The 19,826-nt window shown below is 44.4% G+C and overlaps 1 protein-coding gene across 3 annotated transcripts; it reads right to left on the bottom strand.

Annotated features, from left to right (window-relative positions):
• Positions 1 to 2,162: 2,162 nt before the first annotated feature.
• Positions 2,163 to 19,528, bottom strand: LOC142759138 (UBX domain-containing protein 2A-like). 3 transcript variants are annotated; one of them, XM_075861019.1, is made up of 6 exons: positions 19,464 to 19,528; positions 18,715 to 18,829; positions 16,939 to 17,048; positions 16,283 to 16,420; positions 14,755 to 14,913; positions 2,163 to 3,559 (listed from the first exon to the last, which is right to left on the bottom strand). In XM_075861019.1, the coding sequence occupies exons 1-6, from the start codon at positions 19,505 to 19,507 to the stop codon at positions 3,370 to 3,372; spliced, it is 756 nt and encodes a 251-aa protein (XP_075717134.1). In that variant the 5' UTR covers positions 19,508 to 19,528; the 3' UTR covers positions 2,163 to 3,369. The 3 variants fall into 3 exon arrangements, with proteins under 3 accessions (XP_075717134.1, XP_075717136.1, XP_075717133.1); XM_075861021.1 differs by lacking the exon at positions 19,464 to 19,528 and adding an exon at positions 19,245 to 19,457; XM_075861018.1 differs by lacking the exons at positions 14,755 to 14,913; positions 16,283 to 16,420; positions 16,939 to 17,048; positions 18,715 to 18,829; positions 19,464 to 19,528 and adding an exon at positions 9,937 to 10,990 and having other exon boundaries at positions 3,485 to 3,559.
• Positions 19,529 to 19,826: the final 298 nt, after the last annotated feature.

Here is a 19,826-nt window from a genome sequence, read left to right as displayed (position 1 = left end):
ATTTTGTTTTTCTACATTGTGTTGGGGGAAAAATTTAATATGTAGCGCTCGAAAATGTCCTGGTAGACGCTGCGCTGAATTGATATAACACACTGGACCAACACTGCTGCTCAGTGTCCAAAGTCCTGTTTTCAGATGAAAGTAAATGTTGCATTTCATTTGGAGATCACGGTCCCAGAGTCTGGAGGAAGAGTGGAGAGGAGTCAGTCCAAGTGTCTTGTGGTCCAGTGTGAAGTTTCCACAGTCAGTGATGGTTTGGGGGCCGTGTCATCTGCTGGTGTTGGTCACTGTGTTATATCAAGTCCAGAGTCAGCGCAGCGTCTACCAGGACATTTCCCAGCACTTCATGCTTCCCTCTGCTGACAAGCTTTATGGAGATGCTGATTTCATTTTCCAGCAGGACTTGGCACCTGCCCACACTGCCAAAAGTACCAACACCTGGTGTAATAACTGCAGTATCTCTGTGCCTGATTGGCCAGCAAACTAGTCTGACCTAAACCCCATAGAGAACCTACCGGGTATTGTCAAGAGGAAGATGAGACACCAGACCCAACAATGCCGACGAGCTGAAGATCACTATCAAAGCAACCTGGGCTTCCATAACAGCTCAGCAGTGCCACATGCTGATCGCCTCCATGCCACGCCGCATTGATAACACCTCAGCAGTGCCACATGCTGATCGCCTCCATGCCACACCGCATTGATAACACCTCAGCAGTGCCACCGGCTGATCGCCTCCATGCCACGCCGCATTAATACCACCTCAGCAGTGCCACATGCTGATCGCCTCCATGCCACGCCGCATTGATAACACCTCAGCAGTGCCACAGGCTGATCGCCCCCATGCCACGCCGCATTGATAACACCTCAGCAGTGCCACAGGCTGATCGCCCCCATGCCACGCCGCATTAATACCAGCTCAGCAGTGCCACAGGCTGATCGCCTCCATGCCACGCCGCATTGATGCAGAAATTCATGCAAAAGGAGCCCCGACCAACTATTGAGTGCTTATACTGGACATAGTTCTCAGTAGGACAACATTTTGGTATGAAGTCATTTTTCAAATTGGGATTATATAATATTCTAATTTTCTGACAGACTAAATTTTGGGTTTTCATGAACTGTTCCCATAATCATCAACATTAAAAGAAAAACAATGCTGGAAATAGATCCCTCTGTGTGTAATGAATCTATAGAATATATGGAGTTTCACTTTTTGAATTGAATTACTGAAATAAATTTACTTTTTGATGATATTCTAATTCTTTACAAAGGGCACAGTGAGGAGCTCATCAGTCATTCAGCATACCATGAGAATATTATAACAGATATTTTTATTTTATTTTTTTATTTCACAAAAAACAAAATACAACAACTAATGCTATTTAACTTATTTTAGTCCCCCTAGAGGACTTGAACCACCGATCATTGAATCACTTGCATGATATGCTGCAATACTAATGTATTGCAGTAATTCATGATCCGGACAGTCTCGCTCGCACGCATCTCGCTCTCGTGCGCTTTTTTTAGTTCAAACTTCCTTGGATGATTCATTTCTTATATATCTTCATAGTGGCCAGAGCTGGGCTGGGCTTTTATTTGCTTTTTTTGCAAAATTCCCTGCATATACAAAGACTTAACTAGTGAACCGCAGGTTTAAGCTGGCTGCCCAAAATATCAGGCAGCTGAATGTAGGGTGCCTGGCAGTCGGACTGATGGGGACCCTAGAGAGAAGGCTGTAGTAGTTTTCATTTCTGTGTTTTCAAAGAGAGGCACGGTCTGTATTGGCCCCGGTAGTAGTGAACGATCATATGATCGCCAGGAAGTCAGTAAGATTTGTTCCGGAACAATATGGTATGCTTTCAGGAGTCACTGCAGTTATCCCCAATGTTACACTTGTGTGAGAGATTTATCCAATTCATGAGTCCGTGAATATGGTGAACACGGCAAAATACATTCAGCGCAACTCGCTAGGTCTGAGCTGACCGGTCATCTTTACCGCGAGTCCTTATTAATATTGGCCACCCAAATTTTAAATAATGTGGTATGACCTTTGGCGTCCGGTGAATCCTTCAGACATGCACAAGCTATTTAGGACCAAATTACATCTATGGATCAGACCTATGACCAAACGGCAGAAGTAAAACAGACCAAGACAGCAGTAGCTTAAAATGTTTAATTTATAAAAACAGAACTTAAAAATATTACAATTAGCTAAAAACGCACTGCAATCCAAGACAGCATGCTAAATAAAAGACATGAGCTCCGTCAGCAGAGGGGACTGTTACTGTTCATATGTAGAGTGGTGCAGGCCCCCTGCTGGTGAGCTGGAGTAATGCCGATTGTGCTCAGCAGAAAAAGAGTTTTCTTTATACCTTATATCAAATGCCCTGAAGGGAAAAGGAAGGGAAATGACTTTATCATGATACTACTATACATCATAATGGAACGTGAGAAGAACACCTGCGTCAATAACCTAATTTAAAAAGGGTTCTCCCAATCCTTAAATTCTTGTCAATCAGATGTTGGGATCCATAGGCGGTCACTATTGAATTGAAGCTTCTAAATCCACCCAATGATGAAATTACACCCCCCCCCCATAGTTTCACCCAATTCTATCAAGTTGGGGGTGCACAAGTGCAGCCAGCTATCCGGCAGAAGATGGGGACTGTGGCATGCTCATTCTCGCTATTGGTGAGGGTCAAACCCCATTTGATCACTTTTTGACTTAAAGCAAACAACAAATGTCTGAAAAAGAATGATAATATATCGAATAAAGAACGAGACAGAAATAAGACCAGGGTGTCTATAGAAACAAAACGGTGGTTTTGTGGCTTTTAAATCTACTATCTTCTATTCCAGACAAATATACATGGTAACCGTGATCTCAAATCCTAGAACGTATAATACCGCTGTGTAGTTAAGAGGTAAAAGTGACATTTTCGGAGCGGTGTTGTACCGCCTCTATAAACAACCATTAATCTTACACGCTCTCGCAGGGAACGTGCCAGTGGTGCTCTAAACAACCATTAATAATCTACTTATTGCCAAACAGAATATTGTAAAGCCATCCATAGCAGAAAGGCCTGCAGAAGAAACCTGAGGAGTATGAGCGGTTGTATAAGTAAGTGCACCCTGTAGACAGCAATACAGGACCGCAACGTGTAAAGCAGCGCAGAAGGCGCAGCAAAGTAGCCGTGACTGCACATATGGCCATGGATAGGACCGTGCAGCCAATACTAGCCTGTAAGTCAGTGGATATGTACACCGTCTATTCACAGTGATCCTCAGATATCACAAAATAAAACCCAAGCACTAAATCGCATGATCCTCAGGATTACGTAGTCCCCGCTGCTGATGCGGTCTGGGCTAGACGTCCCTGAACAGTGGTGTGGTTTTCTGCAGTCTCTGCACCAGGACGGCATTCTGCAGCCGAGCTTCCTGAATGGTGACCGTCTCATCCAAAAGGTCCCGCAACGGGAAGGAGGTCGCCAGCGTGAAGGGGATCTTCTCTGATTTACAAGGGATGCGCTCTACAAAATTCCTGATATCGCTGATCCTGAAGAAAGAAAGGAGAGGTATGTACAAGAAATCAGTAACTGACATGTCATATGCATATAAAAGGACACTTATTACTGAAACTACAAGTTACAATATTGGGCGTTAGTTTCCTTGTAAACCTTGCTTTATGTCCACACATGCTCGGAGTGAAGATATTTAAAAGCCCAACAAGTAATATGGAGGGCAAGTTTCAAAAATTGCTACTTTGTTTTATATATAAATCATGTAGATAACATGGTAAAAAAAATATTAATATATATATATATCTATCTAGGCCCCCTGCTGGACAGATCTAGTACTGCTACAGCCAGATGCCACACTGGTCCCCAGCTGTGTGTATTCTGACTCCATGACCAGGCTGTAAGTTGTAGGGCCCTTGAGACAATCTCACTGTATATGTCTGTATTGAACCGGTACTCACACCAAGACACTGTCAGATAGCGTCAACTCAGCTGAAGAGGCACGTGGGAAGTTTCCAGAGAAGTTTATTTTCAGGCTGAAATACTTGTAATGTACACAAACCAGCAGGTGAAAAGATGATATTTTGCCAGAGTTGAGCAGGAGATGACCACACAGTATGGGAACCATGAGGAAAGACAACTAGGCACAGAAAGAAGGGAGGAGCTATTACCTCAGAGCCTAGCTACAGGGAGATAGCAGGGACAAACTCAATAAAGCAAAGCAACTGCAATAGGAGCATATAACATAACATGACAGTGAATAGAAACCTAAGTCGAGGGACATGACACTCCCCGTCTGAAATCTTTAGATTTCACAATAAAATCAAACTTGAAAGAATGTCCTTGAATAATGTCCAGTAGTGGATCCTGGAACCTGAAAGACAAAAAGAACATGCAAACAATGACAATAGTTATATTCCAAGTCTGTTGCCGATAGTCCGCAACAGTAGGTATCCGCTTGTACAAGTTCCAAGTAAAAAACCCATCTTCGGATTGGGGAAGCCGCAACTTGCCAACACTTCCACCAACCCACTGTATATTCCAAATGGTAAGGTGTTCCAAATATAACACAGCTAGCAGCCAGCTGGGGGCTGTGTCCTTTATGTGCCTTCTTTCTTTGGAAGAAGAAGCACTAGTTCAGTGATTGGGCGGAAGAAAACTCGCACTGAGCCTCCTTTGGTCACCTTGACCTCTACCTTTCGAGTCTTTCCATCATCACTAGGCATAACCTTGGTAACAAGACCCATTGGCCATTCATTGCGATGGGCTTCCTTATCCTTTAGAAGAACGAGGTCACCTTCCTGGAGGTTATGTCTCGACGTCTGCCATTTGTGACGGCTTTGAAGTATGTGCAAATACTCTGTCTTCCAGCGGTGCCAGAACACGTTGGACAGGTATTGTACCTGTTTCCATTGGCGTCGGTAAATGTCGCTGTGGTCAAAGATTCCCGGAGGGATTGCAGCAGTCCCGATCTTCTGGGTAAGAAGCGTAGCCGGGGTAAGAATAACTGGGGAATCAGGGTCCGAGGATACTGGGACTAGTGGCCTTGCATTGATTATGGCGGACACCTCTGCAAGAAAGGTGACCAAGATCTCATGAGTAAGCAAAGACTTGTGATCTAGCAACATGGAGTCAAGGATTTTGCGTGCAATTCCAATCATGCGTTCCCATGATCCTCCCATGTGAGACGAATGTGGAGGGTTAAACACCCATGTGCACCCATTGTTAGACAAGAAATTGTCTAACTGCAGTTCTTTGCTGGCTCCCACGAAGTTAGTGCCGCAGTCAGACCTCAGTTGCTTGACGGGTCCTCGGATAGAGAAGAATCTTCGGAGGGCATTGATGAAGCAAGAAGAATCCATAGACTCAATCACTTCAATGTGTACTGCTCGGATGCTGAGACATGTAAACAGCACAGCCCACCGTTTGCTGTTTGCGACTCCACCACGGGTCCTTCGTGTAACAACTGACCATGGGCCAAAGACATCCACCCCAACATGAGTAAAGGGCGGTTCCGTACTTAGCCGGTCTGCTGGGAGATTTGCCATTTGTTGTTGATGGTGTCTTCCTCTTAACTTATGACACTTGACACATTTATGGAGCACGGAGGAGATGCATCTCTTCATCCCGACGATCCACAAGCCGGCTGACCTGATGGCACCTTCCGTAAACTGTCTGCCTTGGTGCTGCACTCTTTCATGATGGTGTCGGACCAATAGTGTAGCAATATGATGCCGACCTGGTATGACGACAGGATTTTGTTCCTTGCTACTTAGATCAGATCTCACTATACGGCCGCCCACTCTCAGCAATTTGTGATGATCAAGCACTGGATTCAGTTCAAAGAGTGCACTGCTCTTGGAAAGATTGATACCCTTTGTAATATTGTCAATCTCCTGACTGTATACTTCTTGTTGCACACAACGGGTAATGACTTCTTCAGCATGTTCGATGTCTGCGACAGTAGGGTGTTCTTTACAGATATGCCAGCCATGACACTCTGATGTGTCCTTAGCAAAGCAGTGAGCGATATGAATTAGGTGAGCAACAGCTCGCACAATAGATGACCAATTTGAGAAGCGCTCAAAGCGATGTGACTTCAGCTTCAATTTTGGAATTACAGAAGTGAAGAGCGTGGTATTTGTAGGCCTGATTTCCTTGTCAGACTCGGGATCCACCATCTCATAGGTGGTGTTGGTAGGAATTAAACAGGGATCCTCATACAAGAATCTTGGAGGTGACAACCACATGTCACATAAGCCTGCTGCCGGTTCAGGTCTTGTTCCACGATCAGCTGGGTTAAGGTCAGTGGAGATGTACTGCCACTGCCCAGGAGTAGAAAAACTTCTAATGCGTTCTACTCTGTTGCTGACATATACATAGAATTGTTTTGTTTGGTTGTATATATAACCAAGCACAACTTTACTATCTGTGTAGAAAGCAAATGAATCAATTGCAATGTCCATTTCGTTTTTAATAACTTCAGCAATCTCTACTGCTAGCACAGCTGCACAAAGCTCAAGTCTTGGCACAGAGTGTGCGGGTTTTGGGGTTAGTTTGGCCTTACCCAGGACAAATCCACAGTGAGGCTTGTTGGTTCCTGGGATTCTCAGATAGGCTACTGCAGCTATGGCTTCGATAGACGCATCAGAGAAAATGTGTATTTCTCTTCTGATGGCAGCTGAAAGAGAGCTGGGAACGTAACAACGTGAGACTTGGAGTTGTTCTAATATTTTCAGAGACTCCTTCCATATCTTCCACCTTTGTTGTTTCTCAATAGGCAGAGAAGTATCCCAGTCTATGTTCTCGGTGGTAAACTGTCTCAGCAATTTCTTGCCTTGAATGGTGACGGGGGCTATGAAGCCAAGAGGATCATAGATGCTGTTCACAACAGATAAAACTCCTCGCTTGGTAAAAGGTTTGTCACTGGCTGACACTTGGAAGGTGAATGTGTCTTGCTTAATGTCCCACAGCAAACCTAGTCTTCGTTGTATAGGAGGAACATCAGAACCAAGATCGAGGTCTTTCAAGTTGGTTGCATGATCTTCAGAGGGGAACGCATTCATTACCTTCTGGCTGTTAGAGATAATCTTGTGAAGTCTGAGATTTGCTACAGACAGCATTGCCTGCGTTCTGGTGAGGAGATCGATTGCCTCTTCACTTGTGGGTAAGGATTTAAGTCCATCATCTACATAGAAGTTCTTCTCAACAAATTGATGAGCATCAGATCCATACCCCTTCTCACCTTCCTGGGCTGTCCTTCTCAATCCATAGATTGCTACAGCAGGAGAGGGGCTGTTGCCGAAGACATGTACCTTCATCCGGTAATCTGTGACCTTGTTGTTGACATCATTGTCTTTGTGCCATAGAAACCTGAGGTAGTTCCTGTTGTCTTCCTTGACAATGAAGCAATGGAACATTTGCTGGATGTCAGCCATTACTGCAACAGGTTCTTGTCTGAAGCGGATGTGTACTCCTATGAGGTTGTTGTTTAGGTTAGGCCCAGTGAGGAGCAGGTTGTTTAGAGAAACGCCTTCATGCTGAGCGCTGGAATCAAACACCACTCTGATTTGATTAGGCTTGCGAGGGTGATACACGCCAAAGGATGGAAGGTACCAGCATTCTTCTCCTTCCTTTAGTGGTGGTGCAGGTTCTGCATGATCTCTATCAAATATATTTTGCATGAAGTCTACAAAATGTTTTTCCATCTCTGGTTTCCTCTTTAGGGTGCGTTTTAAAGAGTAAAACTTATTGTCTTCACTTGTAGAATTGAACACTGTTGCTCCAAGACTGTCATCCCAGGACAGGAATGTGTTCATATTATCTTGGTGGTCAAGCTGCCACTTACTGTTGTTCAGCTTCTCTTTCACCCAGTAATGGTGTGGGCATGGCTGAAAATAAGTGTTGCGACCATTTGGCAAAATGTGAGTTTTAAATGAGGAAATCTTGGTAGGCTTCTTCATCTTGTCTATACAGACGTTGCCTATGATAACCCAACCTAAATCAAGGCGTTGGGCAAACGGAGCATCATGTGGTCCGTTGATTTGCTGGCGTACCTTATGTACCCTGAGAATGTCTCTACCGAGCAGAAGTAGGATCTCTGCACTCTTGTCAAGGGCTGGTATTTATTTCGCTATAGCCCTTAGATGAGTGTGATGAAGAGCAGCCTCTGACGTAGGAATCTCATCTTTGTTGGATGGTATCTGGTTGCACTCAACAAGTGTGGGTAAGGGTATCTCCTGATTGTTGAGAGAAGCCACTATAAGTCCACTGGCTCTTCTTCCGGAGACCTCTGTAATGCCACTACAAGTACCCAAGGTGTAAGGGTAAGCATCTCCTTTTAAGTTGAACAGGTCAAAGAGTTCTGATCTTGCGAGTGAACGGTTGCTCTGATCGTCCAGGATGGTATACACCTTTACGGCCCTTTCCGGTTGACCCTTGGGGTATACGTTGACTAGACATATCTTTGCGCAGGACTTGTCGCAAAGGTCGTCTCCGCAGACTTCTGTGCATGAAGAAGATACAGTAGTAAGATTTGCTGCTTGCTCTGCATTCTCCCCGCCATGATTTATCGCAGGAGTGGAATGTGCAGGTGGTGCAGGACTGAATAGAGATGGATGGAGCGCTTGCACATGGTCCTCGCAGCCGCACTCTATGCATTTAATAGTAGTTTTACAGTCTTTAGCGAAATGTTCAGTAGACGCACAACATCTGTAACATACCCTAAATTTCTTTAGAAGCTCTTTGCGTTCCTGGAGCGGTTTCTTTCTGAAGCCAATGCATTTCTTGAGAGGATGTGGCTTCTTATGAATAGGACATAGGCGATTAGGATTTTCAATCTTTTCACCTTGGTTGTACTTGTCTGGAGCTGATGAGGGTGTGGGAAGGACATCAGTCTTTTTCACTGACACTGGACCTCTGTGGTTTCTATAGTTAGAACGTGGGCTGTCGTACTTAGGATGGGGTGAACCAGGACCACTGGACTCACTGGAGGTAAAGCTTGGGTCATTCTTGGATTCTGCAATGTTCCTGATAAATTCACAGAAGTAAGAAAATGGAGGAAAGGAGACTTGCTTTTCTTTTTTGTATCTCGACCCAAGTGTAGTCCACCTTTCTTGAATATTGTACGGCAGCTTGGAAACTATTGGGTTTACCCCACGAGCTGTGTCTAGGTAACTGAGGCCAGGTAGGTGTGGGTCTGCCTTGGCCAGCTGGAGCTCTAAGAGTAGGTCGCTGAGCTCTTGGAATTTTTCATTGTCTTTGCCAGATATTTTTGGAAAACCTTGCAGCCGTTTAAACAGAGCATTCTCTATGGCTTCAGGACTGCCAAAGCTTTGTTCCAGTCTCTCCCAAGCAGCGATGAGGCCTGCAGTTGGATTCTCGATGTGGACAGATCTCAATCTCTTGACACGTTCTGTAGACTGTGGACCGAGCCACCTGATCAGCAGATCTAGTTCTTCAGCAGCAGTAATGCCAATGTCACTAATAACGGTTCTGAAGGCACATTTCCAGCCCCTGTAGTTCTCAGGCTGGTCGTCGAACCTTGTGAGGCCGGTTTTAGTAAGTTCGCGGCGAACCATGTATCTTGCAAACTCTGTCATGTCAGTTCTCTCTGACTTTGGGCAGAGTATTGCTGGCTGAGTAGTGCTGATAATATTATTTGCGGTGTTCTGGCTAAGAGACATAGGGAAATACGGGTCTGCACGGGCGTTCAATCCAGGAGATAGTTTAAAGTCCATAGGTTTAGCTACACATGGAACTGGAACTATGTGGTTGCCAGGAGTCTGGTGACTTGCTAGCATATTGGATTGCACCTGGGCGTCTGTGTAATGAGCTTGCTGAGGTGCAGGGTTCTGGTGCAATGTGGTATGTGGAGAAAGGTAAGGATGACAAATTGGTAATGCATTGTACTGACCTTGGATGCAGAATGCTGCAGAAGAATCTGTGCCCCGTTGCTCTGGAGAAATATTTGCGCTGTCAGGATCATTAGCAGCAATCACAGGTTCACTGTTTTGGCTTAGTACGTAGTCTCTTGTGCGCTTAAGAGGATCTTCTACCTCCACTTCACATACACTGATGCTGTCTCTTTCACTTCCCCTGGCAGCTTCTTCTAAAACCTTTAACCTTGCCATAGCTGTGGCATGCTCGCATTGTTTGTTTAAAGTTTCTATTTCCGCCTTTTGGCGCGCGGCATCGGCTTCCATATCTGCCTTTTGGCGCGCTGCATCGGCTTCCATATCTGCCTTTTGGCGCGCTGCATCGGCTTCCATACCTGCCTTCTTTTGCGCAAAGACGGCCTGTATTTTAGTAGCCTCTGCTTCAGCCCGCGCTCTTATGAGCTGTTCGCTGAGCGTGGAATATTTTGAAGATCTTGACTTAGAAGATAGTTTTGAACGACTGGTAGACTTAGAAATGCGAGACGACGTTTCCTGTAATTGCGCGATTCTTGCCTCTGTGTTAGACTTAATTTTGCATACTAGGCTGTCTCGTTCCAAATTAAGTTTCTGGAAGCTTTCAAATTCTTCTAAAGAATCCTTTGTATTAAGTTTCTTCAAAATGCCAACATATTCCTGGCTTTTCAGTGAATAATGTTCATATGCTGTACAAAGCTGTTCTAGAGCTCCCTCTAGTGGTGAAACATTGTGAGCAGGCTGTGAGATGGTGGAGATGTGACTCAGCAATCTTTGCCATAAGTTTGAGACAGCAGAAGAAAGTTCATGTTTTGCACCTTCTAGATTCTCTGTAACCTTCCATGTAGGCTTAGCAGAGCGTTTAGCTCTCTCACTGTACTGCAGACTAGGATCCATACTTTCTTCTGACTGTAGGTATGGTTCACCTTGAGAAGACTGTGCAATGTTCTCTTCAGACATGACACCTCACAGACAGGATGTGGATAATACAGAGGTGGGGGTGCTAGCTTGCTAGAAGGGTCTATGCTGTGGGGTCACACACACTGATGATTTCTTCTGCAGGCAGTTGCCTGTCTGTGACTATCTCTGCAGGAGCTGCACACTGACTATACAGCTGGATCTGGCAGATATATAATCATCTTTTCACTATTCTGACTCCATGACCAGGCTGTAAGTTGTAGGGCCCTTGAGACAATCTCACTGTATATGTCTGTATTGAACCGGTACTCACACCAAGACACTGTCAGATAGCGTCAACTCAGCTGAAGAGGCACGTGGGAAGTTTCCAGAGAAGTTTATTTTCAGGCTGAAATACTTGTAATGTACACAAACCAGCAGGTGAAAAGATGATATTTTGCCAGAGTTGAGCAGGAGATGACCACACAGTATGGGAACCATGAGGAAAGACAACTAGGCACAGAAAGAAGGGAGGAGCTATTATCTCAGAGCCTAGCTACAGGGAGATAGTAGGGACAAACTAAATAAAGCAAAGCAACTGCAATAGGAGCATATAACATAACATGATAGTGAATAGAAACCTAAGTCGAGGGACATGACAGTGTGGATTGCCATAGATACCCTGCGGTATGACTTATGCATTGGCTGCAATAAGACCTCCACGTGGGCAATACTGCAGATCTATCCTAACCCCCTGAACACTGATATTATAGCAAATGTGCAGTGTTTGGTATCTATCTGCAAGTGACAAAGCAGCGACAAAGTTCTATGCCTTATACATGGAGAATCCCTTCGATCACGGCTGACTGACAAAAGTTATTTGAAAGGCGTTTTCCCACGAGGGATATTTTTGACATATATACAGGATATGTCATAACTGTCAGATAGTTGCGGGTCCCAGAGGTAGGACCCACATCTATCTCTAGAATGGGGCCCCCTAAACACGTTCTAACTTTGTGCTCTGGCTGATTTCGGACCACGAAGGTGAAAACCGCGTAGCTTATTTCCATAAGTCCCATACAACTGAATGGTAGTTACGAAAAAGCATAGCTGAGCTGTTTCCGTAACTCCCGACCATGTAATCAGGAAGTGGCCGGGAGTCAGCCGGAGCACAGATTGGTAGAACGGGGCTTAAGGGGCCCCGTTCTAGAGAAAGGTGCGGGTTCCAGAGGTGGGACCCACATCCATCTTAAATTTATGACCTATCCTGTGGATAGGTCAAATGTCCCTCGTGGGGAAAACCCCTTTAAGTCCAGATTCACTCGAACTAGCACAAACTCTGACTTAAAAATCTGCTGTTTTTCACATCAGAGTTGTACCCGTTTTTTACAGATCCCCATAGACTTGAGTCTATCAAGGGATCCGTGAAAACTGAAGAATAGGACATGTTCTATTTATCAATGGACCCTTCACAGGGTCCGTTGAAACAACGACCGTGTAAATGGCCCCATTGAAATACACAAATCCGTGTGACGGCCGTATTCTCCATTCGTGTGAATAAGCTCTAAAGGGGTTTACCCACAACGGACATTTATCACCAATCCAGTCAATGTCTACAGTGCCGATGGAAACCGCTGAGGGCTGAACTGGGCTGTTTCCATTGGGTCCATAGACATTGAATGGAGCAGCAGCGCACCTGGGTGACCGCTACTCCATTCAAACCCTCCTCCCTATGATCGTCCAGTGATTAGGAATGACTGTCGGGACCCCTGTTCTACTGATCGGTGGGGGGTCCTAGTGGTGTTCACACAATTATCACCTATCGTGTGGATAAGGGATGAATCTGCTTAGTGGGAAAACCGGTTTAATAAGGCATGAACCCTTTCATTGCCAAGGACGTATGTAATAGGTTATGACTTTAAACGACTGCGGAATATAAGGTATAGCACTTAGATGGTTTCATATTAAAGCCCAGAATCTTAGCTTTCAAAACGGCACCACAATCCAGGGACAATATTGGCGGTGCTACGCTCGTTGGAAATCAGGTAGCGTGATAAAAGTTTTACTTCGCAGTTTTGTGTAAGGGAGGGGGAATCTGCAAGTGAGGTCCAGAAGAAAGATCACAGCCCGTTACTGTCATCTCCTCCCGGTCCAGCATGAATGCTTTGTATGTAGTGTTTTCTATATTTTACTAGACTTTAACGTAACATCTGGCCGCTGTGTTTTTGACCCAAGAGAAAAGCAGTAGAAAAATGGGAAAAACGCAAACCGCTGTGGGTCTGATGGACTCATTAACACCTTATTCACACGAAGGTGTCAGTTTTGCGTGCTTAAAAAAACAGAGCGTTTTTCTTGCGTTGCAGTTCTGTGTGACATCCGTGTACGCATTTTTTTTACGCACGTACGTCATCCATATGTCACACGTTTCGTACGTCAGCAAAATAAACAGAAGGCGGTGGCTTTTTCTCATCATTTCTTCAACAACTGTTGCGTGAATCACGCACAGCACATGTATGACGTCCGTGTGCTGTCCATTTTTTTCACGCACCCATTGACTTCAATGGATGCGTGATGCGCAAAAAACACACAACAGGACATGTAGTGAGTTTCACGCAGAAGACACATGAAAAACACTGAATGGCCCCATTGAATTGCATAGGTTCGTGACATTCGTTGTGTTAACGCGCGTAACACGGACGTGAAATACACTTGTGTGAATAAGGCCTAAGGCTAGGAACACGTAGCATAAACACTGCAGATTTTCCGCAACAGATTTCATTACAGTAGCAGAGTAGGAGCGATTTAAAATCTCATCCCCACAACGAGGGGGAAAAAAATAAAATTAAAAAAAAACTAGTCCAGAAGAAGAAAAAGAAAAAAGTTTGATGCCGCAGCACGCCAATTTATGCTGTGGAATCGCTGATCTTCTGTTGAAGGGTTTCTCGATAGAATTCATTTGAGTGGTAAAACCTGCAACAAAGTCCTATGTAGTGCGACTTATCCCGTGGAAACGCTGCGATTCAGCCACAAAAATCGCAAATGAAAACAAAATAAATTTGTATTTAATTTGAATCTAATAAATAAAGCTCATACTTACCCCCCTGCAGTAGTACTAGCAAGGCGATCCTCTTCTGAGCGCAGCCATTCATCCTGGCATGACGTTCCATCCCATGTGACTGCTGCAACAGTCACATGGACTATAGCATCACAGGAGGCTGGGCTATGCTCAGAAGATAGAGAGAGAGTTAAGTCGCCATGACTATGGGCGTGTACGTTTATTCATTTTTTTTTTACTGCTGCAGGATTTCCGCAGCTAACATGAGGCCTGAAAAACCGCAACACAATTTGGCGTGGCTTTTCGGATGGAATTCCTAGCAGCAACCAGGGTGTATACGCTGTGTAGTTTTACGCACTGACACCGCTATATGCAGGTCCTAGAGGTGGGACGCGCACCTATCTCTATAGGACCCAGTCCTATCTTCTGCCGTTGGGCTCCAGCCACTGATGAGGTGGTCGGGTTTTTCCTAGAAACAGCCAAGCACATTTTGCTGCGCTGTTTCCTGAACTCCTGTAGGAGTGAGTGCAAATTAAGTGAATAGGTGCGGGTCCCAGAGCTGGGGGTATGCAATAAATAAGTATATACCAAGTCTCCACCTGGATGTGGCCACCTTGTCACGTGAAACGGCGGTTAGGAGGAACCACTTTCTCCCGACATGTGAAGGTCCTACCTCTGGAACACAGCCAAAGTTAGAGCTTTACTTTAAATGTAATAATATTAATTAAATTGCATGTACACATCTTCAGGGTGAGGTCTTGTATTAAAAATTCCCTTTAGTATGTAACACCGCCTATTCATGGGCAGTTTATGTTACACACAAACACACACACACACACACACACGTAATAAAACGGCATTTCTGGATTACCTGTGTGTAGTGTTAAATTTCTGAACGATCCTCTTGCCATCAGCGAGCCAGATCTTGACGTTGGTCAGAGGCTCCCCAGCCTTCAGCTCAACACTCGGGAGACTTTGTTCACCTCCATCCTCCAAACCATTTGCTTTGGTAATGACTTTTGGGGTTGCACTGAGAGAAGAAAAGTAAAGACCTCAGAATAGATTCACTTTCTTTCCAGACTTCTCTATGATATCACTTTATGCACCGATAAGACAATTAAATATTGATTGACCAGCTGATCTAATACAGTGACACGACTGCGCCAATTACAGTAGTGTCAGGAGTTATAACAGGTTAATAGGGCTTCCCCAGTCCATGTTTGCCTAGATGTACATAACATAGGATAAAGACGCTGACCAATCAGTGACCAATCAGCGTCATACACTTCTCTCCATTCATTTACACTGCAGATAGCGATATATCTATATCGCTATGTGCAGCCACATAAACACACTATAACGTTACTGAAGTGTCCTGACAGTGAATATACACATTACCTCCAGCCAGGACGTGATGTCTATTCACAATCCTGACACTTCTGTAGCGTCTGATATTTACGATGTAACCTGTCATTTAAAACGAGATTACGCTTGCCTTGCTGTAAATATCAGAGACGCTACAGAAGAGGCAGGATTGTGACTAGACATGACGTCCTGGCTGGAGGTAATGTATATTCATTGTCAGGACACTGCAGTAACGTTAGTGCGTGTGTGTGTGTGTGTGTGTGTGTGTGTGTCTGCACATAGCGATATAGCTATGTGCTGTGTAAATGAATGGGGAGAAGTGTATGACGCGGATTGGTCAGCGTCATAGACTTCTCTCCATAATGCCCACTTGGTCAAAAAGTAAAACACGCCCAGTTGTCCATTAAGAAACTCATTAGAATAAAGCTAAAACCGGTCATAACGCCGTCAAAAATGATCGTTTTTCTAAAAAAAACACTGCTGTAATCTACATTACAGCGCCGATCACATCATGTACATGATAGGCCACTTATAATGTGGTGACAGAGCCTCTTTAAAGGGGTTGTTCCAAGATTATATGTTCTATCCTAGACACAGAATAGGTGATAACACGCTGATCGGCGAAGGTCCGACCGTGGCACCCCCACCGATCATGAGAATGGAGGTCCCATTTCTTCGAATGAATGGAGCGGCAGGTCGAGCATGCGCCCAGCTGCTCCATTCTCTATGGCACTTCAGGAAATAGTCGAGCACTGTACTCCATCACTGACAGTCCCAGTTAGTGGATAAAACAGCAGTGCATATGCTCAAACTGCAGCTTCATTGATTCCAAGGAACGGGACCCCCAATCTCATGAGTGGTCGGTCCCCCACCGAGCGGCAGGTTATCACCTATGTAGTGGTTAGAGGATAATATTTACGCTTGTGACAACCCCTTTAATGTCTAACCACCATGGATGATAAAGTCACAGCAGTCATGTGCACTATGAACGATCCCCATAGACAGAAGTACACAGGGCCTTGTACAATCCTCACCTTCCCAGGCGGTGACCCTCTCCGGAGAACGGGTCCACATGCTTCTTTCTTATAAAGTAATGTTCACTTTTTCTGTCTTCAACATTAACTGACAATTCTTTCTTTGCGAAGGTCTTGTGCAACTCTGGTGGGAGCTCCCTGATAAAAGAAGAATATAAGACATCAATTCACCTTGTGTGACGCCAAGGTAACAAACCAATGACATAAACAGTGTATAGCATATTACATAATCCATGGAGCCCAATGTAACGATATATGTACAGCAGTGTATGGACGATGTGATCTCATGTCACCACAAATCAATAACCCACTGTTCAAGATCTCTCCTGCCTTCTCTTCTTACTGCGGAGTTTCTCCGAAAATGTTCCAAAACTCATACTAGAACTTTGTTTTCTAATAATTTTCCTGATTGGTTATTTTTGCTCAGTCTTCTGCTTCTGGCCTGAAGAAATCAAACCTAATACTGCAGTTGTGTGCTGGAAACAAGTGCCAGATTATCAAACTATCCTTTATCGGATGCCGGATCAAGAAAGTCACTGTATATGGATTAGGCTTTATTTACATACGCCCGGAGGAGCCGGTTAGGAGTTACGCGGCACGACTGGACACCACTACGCAAGGTCTGATCTCTGAGCACTGTATTAGGCTGCACTTACCCTTTCCTCATGGAGTCCATAAATTGACGATTTGCAGCATCTGTATAGTCCCTGAGCTGGCCGTCATTGATTGTAAACCCATTCTTCCACATCTTGATGATAACCTCTGCCTGAAAAGTGAAAAACCACAAATACCCCAGTAGGCCATGTTCACACTTTCAGGATTCTGTCGAGATTTAGGCATGGATTCGGAGTCTAAACACTGACCAAAACCACGAACATTCTGCCAGCAATACATGTGAATGGGGTATATTATATATTTTACAATCTACAAAAGGCTCGTCATTGACACGGATTAGCTATATTGATTTACAATAGGGCTATAATTTATGTGCGGACCTAATGGGCAATCCACAGTAATACGTTTTGAAGACGTGTATTTTTTAAAGAAATAGTCACCATTCTAGGTAATGCTCTGTGCAAGAAAAAGCGAGAAAAATCCCAGTATACATTACGGCTAATAAGCGGCAGACATATCCCCACAATGACCTAGAGATGCACGATGCATAGAAACTTCGTTACTGTTTTCGATACTCTGCATCCCCAAACTGTAGATACCATTATTTCATATATTTCGATACTTGGCTGTGCGGCCGCCCAGCTCAGTATAGTAACACATGAATGTATGAGAGCGGGGCTGCGGATGTGTGATACAGTCATTGCCCCGCTCCTGAGTCCTGATAACAAGTGCGCGGGGTCAGGATGATGCGATGCGGCCGGCGCTGCACTAATGAGCGGCGGCACTGAAACAGAACATGGCGGCGCACTGCAAAACACCATGTTCTGTCCTCAGTGCCTGAACCGCCGCTCATTAGTGCAGCGCCGGCAGCATCACCTCATGCTGACCGCGCACGCACTTCCTGTCAGGAGCGGGGCAATGGCTGTATTACACAGCCGCAGTCCCGCTGGCGGAGATCAGAGAAACCTCTAATCTCCGCCGTTATTCCCGTGAATGCTGCGATAACAGCGGACTGCAGTATTCAGGGGAAAATGCGAAGGGGGATGCAGCTTGGATCGCGTCACAGGGAATTCCTGTGACGCGATTGAGGGACATACCATATATGGGCAGACAGCCCAGGGTCCATTGAAGGACCCCTGGACTGTCCTACCATATTTCCTGTTAGCACATACCTAAGTACGCCCTAACAACTGCCTGTGTACTATCAGTATCAGCTAATGTCCTGTAATATAGATATATACCGGTACATTACTATCAGTATATAGATATATGCCAGTACATTAAAGTTTAAAAAATAAAAGTAAAAGCAAAGTAATGTTAAATAAAAATATTTTAATGTTTATTGTAAAAAATGTGTGTATAAGTCTCATTACATAAAATACACATATTCAGTATTGGCGCGGCCGTAATAACCTGCACAACAATTTTCTCATCATTTATGATGTGTACGCTGTAAAAAAAATAAAATAAAAACGGCTTTCTATCACTTATTGTGGGGCTCGAGGTGCGATGATGAATTTACCCTCCATGTGCCTCAGATTAATAGTAATTAACCCCATCATGTACCTTACATATTAACCCATTATGACTGAGACACATGATGGGGTTAATTACTATTAATGGGAGGCACGTGGAGGTTAAATTCATCATCACACCTCGCGCCTCACATCAGAAAATTGAACTTTTTTTTATATTTTTATTTTTTTATTATTGTTGACAAAGTATCGAATTGGTATTGAAATCGCAATACTAAACGAAGTATCGGTATCGAAGTCCAAATTCTGGTATCGTGACATCCCTACAATGACATAACATACCTCATCTTCGGGTGAAGCGTTAATGACGCCTGCGTCTCCTGCTTCTTCAAACAAGCTGTTCACAAAGGAGTCGCACCGTTTCCTCTCGTTGCTCCTCCCCCTCATCCTGAAAACTCTGGAACAATACAAATAAAACAGAACCGTGATTTAGACGGGTAGCACAATAAACGCAGCATGTTCGCAGTTGTCAACCATCAGAGCAGAATGAAACGTGCGCCCTAATCCGGGCTGTGGTGGTCACCAAGGAATGACAATTCTTATTTAAAAATGAACATTTTTTATGGATGCCAAAAACACGGCAGCTGTAGAAAATAGAACCGCTGTCCTCCTATACTGCGCGGTATACTTTATTCTTTACTGGATGCCTCCGATTGTCAACGACAGTATGCCATACAGAAAAAAACAAAACAAAAAAACGGGGTATGCCAACACATAAATCCCAAAAGGAGCCTCTTTTGGTACATATCGATCAATGGGGTCCTATTGATACATTTGGCGTACGATACGTCAAACCTACACTGCAATCTTACCCACTGCCAGGAAATCTCCTTCCGCAATAGTGAATTACGGCTAGTAGTCATCATCCAATCATTGTCAGGTTATTATATAAGTGGCATCCATTTATAAGAGCATTCAGGAGAATGACATGAATCATGCCATAACATTGTCACGATTGTATGACGGCCAGAACGAGTCACCGAATATCACTGCATCACATAAGTGAAACTCTATGAAGGAACTCCCCGTACCGGTCTTGAGGCTTCATGGCGTCAGTTTTGTCGGCTTCTCTCATCTTTGCAACGCTTCATCCTTATGCACATGAGAAAAATTGGAATAATAAGTTAGACCATGTTCACACAGCGCTCACACGCTCATTCCCAATACACCATGCCCTAATCCATTACTGTGGAAAGCAGGAGAAAATGGGGAGAAAGCGGAGGCTGAAAAGTTTATTGATGTGCACAATAATGTAAAAGTGAATACCCAACTAAAAAAATAGATTTTATTTTTCTGCAGACTGCCTCCCCGTGTCGCACAGGTTCTAGGTTCTAGCAATTCAGGCAGCAGGAGAAACATATAATATATACAATATCACACAGACAAAACGTAGA

This window comes from Rhinoderma darwinii, chromosome 4, assembly GCF_050947455.1.
Source record: "Rhinoderma darwinii isolate aRhiDar2 chromosome 4, aRhiDar2.hap1, whole genome shotgun sequence".
Classification (NCBI taxonomy): Eukaryota; Metazoa; Chordata; class Amphibia; order Anura; family Rhinodermatidae; genus Rhinoderma; species Rhinoderma darwinii.
This window is presented reverse-complemented; position numbering and strand designations above follow the sequence as displayed.